Genomic DNA, 10,872 nt, shown 5'->3' on the forward strand with positions numbered 1-10,872 from the left:
TAGTTACCCCGTTGCCAAAACATACAGTGCAGCCCATACGTTGTTGGACAGTGTTGCATTTTCTATTACTTGACTGCGCACTCAGCTCTCGATCTGAAATGAAACAATATCTAAAGTCAAAGTGCTGACTGTTTGAAAGTGTTCAAGTTCATAGACCTTTTTCACAGCAGACATATTGTCATGTCACAGTTGGGAAAGCACATTACCAATGGTTCTGTTCTATCCACAACCACAGAAAGTTGGACACGGTTGAGCTAGCATGAAAAACGCCAGGACCCTGAACCCGAAGCGGCTAAATGGAATTCAGTCATCATTCATCTTGTTATTTACACTTGTGCTTTTCCTTTATTAGGACATGTCAAATATATCTGCCATGAAAAAAAAAATTGGATAAACAGGTGAACAGTGTACGGTATGGTGTATACAACCTTCTATTATACATAGAGTCCTGTATTTTTGAAAAGTGCAGCCACAATGACAGGGTCAACTTTCCAAGATTTGAGAGTCAGCACTTTACCCTCACTGTCACTGAGTCATTTCATATTTAATATGTACTGAAGTACAGAGACAGCACACTGGAAACAGCACAGTATTATATTTATAAGTAATACATCTGTGTCAAGAAAATACTAAGTTTTCTAAAGAATAGTTATAACTCATTAAAATTAATGGTTGAAACCAGCTGATATTGAAGCAACGTTTAAAAATAGAATCCACCTACTAGACAGTGAACCGACATATTAAAAGGAAAAGCTGGAAGATTGTTCAGTTGAGTTGAAAGTGCTGAAATGTGTTGATGATTCAGCTGAAATCCAAGCACTGAAAGAATATGATGGATATGTGTCAGTATAGGAGCTGAATTCCTGACAGAAAGTCACGTGTATAAACTAAAAGACAGCATCAGCTGAAGTGCAAAAACCAAAGCAGTTGGAGGAAGGGAGAATTCTTTTTCACCGGTGAAGACGTGAGACATGAAAGGCTTTGAAGTGTCAGTTGAAGTGAATGCATTGAATGGAGTTGAGGTGTCAGACGAAGTGTAATCAATGAAAGTAGATAGTGTGTATAATAATATAATGATAACTTGTAAAGGCATGCGGTGCCGTGTTTAGTACTGTCGCCTTACAGCAAAAAGGTTGTTGGTTCAACTCCTGGTTTGATGTACGGTCCTTCTGTGTGGAGTTTGCATGTTCAGGTACAGGCTTCCTCCTACAGTCCAAAGACATGCAGGTTGGGGTTGGGTTAATTAGAGACCATAAATTGATCATGGGTGTGAATATTAGTGTGAATGCGACCCTCAAAAGGATAATTGTATAAATAACGGATGGATGGATGGAGGGATAGATGGATGGAATAAGAGGTAAAAGCAGTGGAGCTCTAAGATAACAAGAAAAAAATTATAAATACGTTGTATTTTTTAAGCTTCATATTTCATGTTACCTAACTTTTATGGATCAAACATAATTACTTTATGTGATGCTCCATATTAAATACACGCAACACAAATATACAAAATATATATCAGCAGCAGGTTAGTGCATTGGGTATACCATCATCAAGTATTATGTAATTATACCTACAAATCCATTAGTGAACGATTAGTATAATCAATACAGATTAAATGATAACATGTTATTGCAAACAGTATTCAATAAAGAACAGTTTATTTGTCTTGACAGGATGAGGTTGCAGGTGCAGTGTTGTGAATGTCAAAAGACCCTCACCAGCAAACTCCTCAATTCTGTTAGCGAGTTCAAACTGCAATGAATTATCAACTGTCATGACTACAAATGAGCTTGAAATATGCAATCAACATAATAATAGAACATTTTAATGAAACACTTAAGTTGGAATTAATTGGGGAATGAAAAATGCATGTTTCCCTGGGCAACTATTCATATTTCATCTTAAAGTATACCTTTTCAAGGAGAAACTTTTGCTTCTTTAGTTTTGTTTAAGCAAATCCATTCCTGAGAGTCATGTTATTGTACTGTATATTGCGCATACAGTTTATCCCAAATAAAATATGTCCATATTCTTCCTTTTCAAGCCTTATTTATCTCATCAGAAAACTACAGTGGCACATGAGAAAGATTCGGCCTTTTCATAATCATTGTGTTAAATAAATCTATAAACACAACAGGCACATTATACAATCTACACAATGGCTGTGAAATTATTGATAGAGAAAAAGTCAGATAAATATATACATTTGTCAAGTTTGACCTCAAGATGTTTTCCCTCCTCTGTCACTGCTGGTACTACTTAAATATTCCACCTGTCTTTCAGGGTTAAGGCAGTAATGCCATGAATAAACCTACCAGAACTGAATTCATTTAACTTTAATCATTGGAAATACAGTTTATGTGTTTACACAGACAGCTCAGATACATTTAGAAAACTGAACAAAAATATGAAAACATGCTGAAGACATAACAAGTCTACAGCCATTCAAATTTCACTTACATTTTTTGTTTTTATTGCTGTGAGGGATGAAAACCAACTTAATGAGTCAAGTAAGAGAGTAAACAAGGCCACACTCTGTTTTGGAAAAATACAATCTTAAGTGTCCATTCCAGCACAGCAGCGCATCAAATAAATTGACCTATGGTAGGAATTGGACTCCGACCTGTACTAGTGATAATGTGTTCCTGCCAACTGTGCCACACAAGCACACTATGCTAACAAAGTTGTGGTTGACGACAGGCGTGCAGGGCCACAGAGCAGCACATTTTGCTTTGAGGGTATTAACTGCTTGGATATTATTCTACAGCCGATCAGCAATTTTCTCCTTTTGACATTTTTCACTGCCTCGAATTAGAAGAACTTTTTCAGTTTCACTATTATTATTATTTTGGGTCTGGACCTTGACTACACAGATCCAAAATATTTCAGACGTGCATGCTTGTTGAAACAAAATCGAACGATAGAATTTCAAAGAGGAGCAAGAGTCCTCCAAAAATATCTCTGTATCTGTAGCTATTTATAGCTTTCTCCCCTCTCTCCTGACTATAGTCATCACCCCAACTCTGAAGAAAAACATATCTGGAGTTTAACAGTGTAGCTATCATTGGGAGCTGTGTGGGTTAAGACCATTGTTGTTCCTTATATATATTAGAAATACAACTGCAGGATCTGCAAAGGTTGCAGTGGAGCAGAAGAATGTTTGAACTTTTTTTATTCACGATTGAATAACTTGCTTCTAAACACACATAAATTAATTATTAGCAGTGAATATTACAAAGAAATCCTTTGTTTACCAAATTACTAAAGTATGTCCTGAATCAAACTGTGAATATCATACCCTCTTTAGTAAAATATATTTACCTCCCTTATATTATAGATAGATGGATAGACAGACTATGTAGATAGATAGATAGAAAGTTAGATAGATAGTTAGATAGATTGATAGATAGTTAGATTTATAGATTGATATTGTATTGACCCTGAAGGAAATGTAGGCGTCCTATAGCTGAAAAGTATAGAGGCTGTACATTAGTTAGTTTAATACAAACAATTTGTTATATAAGAAATACTAAACTCAATTAAAGAAAATATAACCTTAAAACAAACCAAACACATTGTGCATCAGTATAAACATGTGGATCCTGGCCCTGGATGGTTTTAAATTGAATCCAGTGTTGTGGTCTCACACACCCATATTGATTATGTCCATTTTATTTCATACGAGTATGTAAATAGGAGAACAATGTCTCCCTGCAGTGCAGCAACATGATCAGACGCAGCTTCCCCTCAGAGTAGCTTGTATCCACCTGTTCAACCCACAGGTTCAACCTGGCTGTCCTGGCTGGTTTTGCTTGACTCCCCTGAGAGTGGTTCCCTCTGTTCATCATTTCCCCTCACACATCAACTTTTTTCCCTATTTCAGTCGAAAGCGCGGTGATTGGCTGCCGCATCTGCTCTCCGCTCTCCGATTGGCTGCCCGTTGTTTCCGGGGCTCCGCTGTGCGCTCACTGACGTTTCTCGGTGTGAGCCCCGAGACAGACTGGAGAGAATGGCTGCCAGTGGAGGTTAGCGAAATCTTCCTTGTTTTCGTGTTTCAATCAGACTTCAGTGACGCCGTTCGAGCGCGTGGTTTGTGTGTCGGTGCGTTAGCGGGGTGTTGCTCTGTGCAGCGACGGGCAGAGTCGTGACGTGTTGGCTTCTTGTTGAACGAGGTCAGCCTCTGAACGACTCCTCAAAAGTGTTGCTTGTCGTTAGCCTGGCTCCGCTGCTAGCGCTAGCTGTCGAGCTAACTTTCGGCCGGTTAGCTCGCAGTCCACAGCTGATTGTGTAAACACTTGTTTGTGAGAAGAGACAAAGGGTAGACAAGTTGTTCGTACAGTTACTATTATCGGCATCAACGCCCCAGCGACTGCGCTAGCCACTGTTGTGTTTTTAAGAGTTAAAAGTGGAGAGTTGAAAACAGTTGAGATCTTTATCGCCCTTTATATCTCGCAATGTTGTGTCAAAGAAGGCTTGCTAACATTAGCTCGGTCCCTAGCTGTTTGCTAAAAGTTAAGCGTGCATGTCAGCTAGCTAACTTAACCACGAGCGAGCTTTGCTGTGGCAAACAAACATTTAGACGATCACTCGTGTGGCCGGACTGTTTAATAATCTGTACAGTTACAGTTGGCGTTAGTCTGCTTAGCTACCCACGTTATCGCTGTGGGTACCGGGCACTGAGCGAGGAGTTAGCAAGCTAGCTACCACCTGGCGAGGCAGTGGTTCTCTGTTCACTCGTCGGGAGTCTTTGTCCTGTTAAGGAGTTAGCCCTGTTCAACACGAGGTGTTTGCTGGGAAAGTTTTTCCTCTTGTGTCTCTGACTGTATGTGTGTGTGGTAGCCCACTACAGGAGCCATTAAGTTGGGATGCCATATGGATTTAAGTTGCCATGACACGTTAGATAAGAAACATGTTTACTTTGCAGACCCTCAGTGTCGGGGAGCAACACGAGTTTCTAGGCCCATGTGTTATCCCTATGTCTTAAGTCGTTCTGTGACAATATGGGCAGCTTCAGCTCAAAGTTCCAAACTAGCAGATTCAGAGAAAAGGGCTGTTTTGCAGTGGCAGTTAGTAATTATTATAACTGGGTCGGATACACTTGTGGCCCATATTGTAAATCTAATCTAAATCAACTTTGATATTGTGTGTATTTTGAGATCAGAGCGGATACAGTACCTTTCTCACTTAAACACACTGCTACAGTAACCTTATCTCAGATTATTTTAAAGTGACCTGTCTTGATTGACATATTTCAAAAAAAATGAACAGTGTAGATTAGTAATCACTGGATTTATTATTTAAACTAGTCACCTTTGTGTCCTGTATCATGTTCTCTGATTAAAGGTATGACAGTGTACATATGTTGTTATTAACTGATGTTTTCTGTTTTCACAAGACTGGACAACAATATAAATGTATTGAGTGTGTCAACAATGCTTACAGGAATAATATGAAATGTCTGTTATCCTAATGGGAGTCTGATCAAGTCTAGTACTTTGTGTGTTATCATGGCTACCAGTTCTTGGAATCCAGTGACAGTGTCTGTCAGTATAACACTTGTATTTTCTGTTGTGTTGGTCACATATACTGGAGTCATTGCATAGTGCATATTGTAATATTTCCAGGTAACTAGTACACAATCAAAATAATATTTTTGTCATAAAAGAAGATGATCTTGAGGTTATCAATGATGTCTCTCTATATGTTTTTTCATTTCTTTGCTGACAGCTTTTAGGTGCATTACCTAACACACATTGATCTAGAGTGTGGACTCACATTAGTCCCTGTCTTTCTCTCTGAATTCTGTTCTTTCACCAGATGTGCTCTCTGTACCTGACAATTTTAAAGTTAACGAGAATCATTACTCTGATCCAAAGGTGATATGCTAATCTTGTGTTTTCTCTCTCTCTCTATACTGTGTTGTCCAGAGGTAGGGAAGCTGTCACAAGTACAAAATGGGACACCTCCAACAACTAATTATAACGGGGTAGATGCTGTTCATGCCTGTAACATCCTTCAGCAGCTCAAAGCCTTGTACGATGAAGCACAGCTCACAGACATTGTTGTAGAAGTGGACCATGGCAAGACTTTCTCATGTCACCGAAATGTCCTTGCAGCTATCAGCCCATATTTTAGGTAAGATGGATACATCCGATCTAATTTTATGTAATGATATCCAGATCACATTTCCTTGTTGAGTTTTAACTTGAGAATTGTTTAATATAGTTAAAGTATTTCTATTTTCTCTGCTTTCACCATCAGGTCTATGTTCACCAGTGGCCTTACAGAGAGCAGCCAGCGTGAGGTCAGAATTGTCGGGGTGGAATCTGAATCCATGCACCTTGTCCTAGACTATGCCTACACATCCAGGGTCACTCTCTCGGAGTCAAATGTCCAGGCCCTGTTCACCGCAGCCAGCATTTTCCAGATTCCTGCACTACAGGACCAGTGTGCCCAGTTCATGATTAGCCGGCTAGACCCACAGAACTGTATTGGGGTCTACATGTTTGCTGATGCCTATGGGCACCAGGAGCTGAGGGAACGCTCACAGGACTACATCCGCAAGAAGGTCAGTCTAACATTTGGTTCTTCTCTGTATTCTGATTGTACAATTATGCCTTCCTCTTCTTAAATTAACTTTTTATTCATAATTGTTTTCCCCCAAAGATATTTTATACTCTTGATAACAGTGTTTTGTGTCTTCCCTGTGTGTATACTGTGAAATAACTAAACTAATTTATGTTTTTGTGGTAGTTTCTGTGTGTGTCATGGGAGCAAGAATTCCTGCAGATGACCAAGGAGCAGCTGGTCAGTATTTTGAACAATGACGACCTCAACGTGGAAAAGGAAGAGCATGTCTATGAGAGCATTGTCCGCTGGCTAGAGCATGATCTGTCTGGTCGTGAGGCCCACCTAGCCGAGGTTTTTTCTCAGTGCATCCGTCTGCCCTTACTGGAGGAGGCCTTCCTCACTGGGATACCTGCCCCCTTTGCTTGCGCCCTGTCCCTGTCTAAAGAGGTTGCTGAGGCCAAAGCCCGCCTCACCGGCACCAATGGTTGCCCACAGCGCCTGGGTATGACCGCTTCTGAGATGGTCATCTGCTTCGATGCTGCTCACAAACACTCAGGGAAGAAGCAGACGGTGCCTTGCCTGGACACAGCCACAGGAAGGGTGTTCAAGCTCTGCAAACCACCCAATGATCTCCGGGAGGTCGGTATCTTGGTGTCCTCGGAGAACGACATCTACATCGCTGGCGGTTACCGGCCGAGCAACAGTGAGGTGTCTATAGACCATAGAGCGGAGAGTGACTTCTGGCAGTACGAACATGCAGGCAACCGTTGGCTTCCACGTGCACCTCTACTGCGAGCGAGGATAGGCTGCAGGCTCGTGCACTGCTGTGGGAAGCTTTATGCACTGGGAGGCCGCGTCTACGAAGGCGATGGGCGGAATGCGTTAAAGTCAGTAGAGTACTATGATGCCAGGGACAACTGTTGGACAGCAGTCAGTCCCATGCCAGTTGCTATGGAGTTTCATTCTGCTGTGGAGTACAAAGATCGAATTTATGTCCTCCAAGGTGAGTTTAAGCTGAAACTGTGAAACTATTTCCTCTCTACAGTGGACTGAAGATGATGGGGAATCATGTTATATTTATCATTAATTCAAACAGAACTGAAAATGGGTGAAGTATGTTAAAGCATTTGATGTCACATAAGTAACATTTCTTTTTCTTTTCTGCAGGTGAATATTTCTTCTGCTTTGATCCGCGTAAGGACTACTGGAGTCATCTGGCCCCTATGAGTGTCCCTCGGAGTCAAGGTCTGGCCGCCTTGCACAAGAACTGCATCTACTACATTGCTGGCATCTGCAGGAACCATCAGCGCACCTTCACTTTGGAGGTCTACGACATAGAGAAGAACACTTGGAGCCGCAAGCGTGATCTCCCCTTTGACCAAGCCACAAGCCCGTACATCAAGGCCATGCTGCTTCAAGGCAAGCTGCACCTGTTTGTGCGAGCCACACAGGTCATGGTGGAGGAGCACGTGTTTCGCACCAGCCGAAAGAACTCCCTTTACCAGTATGACGACAAGGCAGACGCATGGACCAAAGTCTATGAGACACCAGACCGCCTCTGGGATTTGGGCCGCCATTTTGAATGTGTGGTGGCCAAACTTTACCCACAATGTCTCCAGAAAGTGCTTTGAGGTAGCTCATTTTTTGTGAAACCAATCTGTGAGGCAGATGGAGTGGTGTGATCCTGCCTGCCTTGTGCCTGGTGTAACCTTGGGATGCACCACAAGGATCATTTTTGGTTAAAGTCTTAAGTCGTTCAAACTTTGGTTTAACATGATCAAAATGGGGGTGCTTTTAAAAATTGCAGTATTTTTTCTCCCAGACAGCACCAACTACACACACCGATGCTTGTTTAACAAACCGTTCAATGAATCATAAGTGCAATTATCCTATTTTCTTTTTTTTTCCCGCTTCTTGTTGAGCCATGTTGTTCTGTTTTTGTTTTAGATACATATATAGGTAAGGATTTTTACAAATGATAAGCATGCAAATGAGGGTGTTGGCAGAATAAAAGTGCCCTCTGGTGATATGGATGCTACATGTCAGCATTAAATCTCTCTCTCTATATATATAAATAACTATATAAACTATATATTCATACGGGTAAGATGAGTACCGTAGTAGGTTGTTGGCTCTGAGGTTTGTGTTTTTGTTTTTTTTTTATTCTGTGCTCAAGTCTCTCTTTAGCTTATTTTATAGATAAGTTTAAATTTGAAGTGTGATTTACATTACCTTAGTGTTTTTGAAGCTTGAATAATATTTTTATGGCCCTCTTTTCCTTCACAAACGTCAGTGTGTCAAACAATACACTATGTGTGGCTTCCATGCTATTTTTTCTTTAACTTTGAGATTCCAGTTGCATGGGGGCTCGTAACTCCCACTCTTTTAAGTTGGAATCCATTTTGTGTCACATGCAAAGACAGCTTAAGTGAAATGCTAGAGTACACGTTCTCCACATTGGAGAAATATGGACGGAGTCAAATTTGTGACAACACTAAGTGGAACGTTCAGACCAACTAACAGGCTTACCTCAGACACTTCAGAGATCTTTGATAAGGAGAAAAGGGACATTTCAGGCCGTCGTGTTGACAAAGCTACTGTGTGAAAAGCTTTGTCCAGCATTGTGCTCCATTGAGGTTGTTTTTTGACATTGAATTAAACATTTTGTAAAAGGTTGAAAGAGCCTTCCTCTTAAATGCCAAAAAAGCATTTGAGGTCTTGTTATTGTTGATCTGGACATTGAAAAGAATTTTGTGGTAGCAATAACTCATGGAACTGTGATTAGGCTGTATTATGATATATTACCTTAGTAAAAGTGCATTAATTGTTTTGTCTGTCTGTCTGCTAGTGAAAATCACATAGGTTCCAATAATGATTGTTTGGTTGTTGCATGGGTGCAGGCTTGAAGTGATGTGTAATTTAGTGCAGATCATTTGGGATGCCAATGTGCCTGTGGCTAGAAAAGTGGCATCAGAATCAAACAAAAAAAACATTACCTTCTGATGAAGAGTATCTGAAAAGTCTTACTCAGCGTTGCACTGAATCACTCTCCACTTCAGCGGTCCTTAAACTGCAAACTTTACCAAGCACCCTCAAGCAGACTATAAACAAGCGAGGGTGGCCCCGGTTGTGTGCTAATTTATCGACCGGCCATGAATCTGTCTTTACACGCCATCACACAGAGGACAAAAACTGTTGGTGCTGCTTTTTGTTTTCTTTTTTTTTTGACAATCTTGTATAGAAGAAGTAATACCACCACTGAGTGGGGTTCCCTGTCAAAGTGTGACATTTTCAGTGCCGTCAATTTCCTCATGCAGGTTCCTGTGTCATCTTTGCACTACACATTTCCCTTGTATTTTATCTTAACAGAGTGCCCCTCTATTACAAAAGAAAGGTTTCAGCGACCGCATAGCAATCATCTTAAGAGATTTACATGGAAATGAATACTAGAAGACGCGCATCCAGGAAGGACTTGAGGATATAACTTCTCCAAGAGAAGATCCACTGTTGACTGACTTTGAACCAACTCTTAATCGATCCAGCTTGAACGATCTCCCTCATCAAGGGCGAGAGGTTTGAGCTTCATCCACATGTCCATAGACGGCCATTTGTGAACCAGGAACGGAGAACTCTCAGGATTTCTACTGATACACAGTACTGTATTTAAATGTTTTTGTTATGTGTAATATACTGTACTATAGGTTTGCTGTACTTGCACAGTTTTTTAAACTTCAGTTTCTTTTATAACTTGAAAAAAAAATAGATGTGATTTTCTTTTTGTTGTCTCCAGTGGCTGTTTTTTTTTCCTTATGTAATTACCTATTTAGTTATGGTAGAGTAACCCTGCTCTGTTGAGAAAGGAAAAAGAGATAATCAACACGAGTGATACATTTTTGATATTCCTTATTTTTCCTCCCCTGTCTGTAGTACAGTTGTATTTCTTTGTAACATATCACCGAAACTTAAGCATTACAGATCAAATAATATTGTTACGTCATGTTTCAAACACCAGTCATGTGATACAACAAGCTACAAAAAAATCTATTGGTGTTAAAGAGTTAGTGGCCTTAGGGCTACCATACTTAGCTTCTTCTGGTCAACTACACGCATCGCCTATGGGTGCTATTTCATTGTGTTCGTCATGCATTTCTCTCCTCACTTTTTACTTTGCTGGTTTTGTCTGTTTTTGGGGGTTTCGGGTTATTGTGGTTGAGCTCAACTGTGAAATTCACATTGCACATAATTTGAAAAATAAAACTGTTTAAAGTGGGTCTTTTTTTGTACATTTTTAGTATGCTG

The 10,872-nt window shown here is 40.4% G+C and overlaps 1 protein-coding gene across 1 annotated transcript; it reads left to right on the forward strand.

The window, feature by feature from the left end:
* Positions 1-3,893: 3,893 nt before the first annotated feature.
* On the forward strand, positions 3,894-10,844 carry kbtbd8 (kelch repeat and BTB (POZ) domain containing 8). Its single transcript, XM_020087015.2, has 5 exons — positions 3,894-4,028; positions 5,931-6,138; positions 6,265-6,571; positions 6,757-7,576; positions 7,741-10,844. Exons 1-5 carry the CDS (start codon positions 4,013-4,015, stop codon positions 8,202-8,204), a joined length of 1,815 nt encoding a protein of 604 aa, XP_019942574.1. The 5' UTR covers positions 3,894-4,012; the 3' UTR covers positions 8,205-10,844.
* The last annotated feature ends 28 nt before the right edge of the window (positions 10,845-10,872 follow it).

The sequence above is a fragment of the Paralichthys olivaceus genome, chromosome 2 (genome assembly GCF_024713975.1).
Source record: "Paralichthys olivaceus isolate ysfri-2021 chromosome 2, ASM2471397v2, whole genome shotgun sequence".
Lineage (NCBI taxonomy): Eukaryota > Metazoa > Chordata > Actinopteri > Pleuronectiformes > Paralichthyidae > Paralichthys > Paralichthys olivaceus.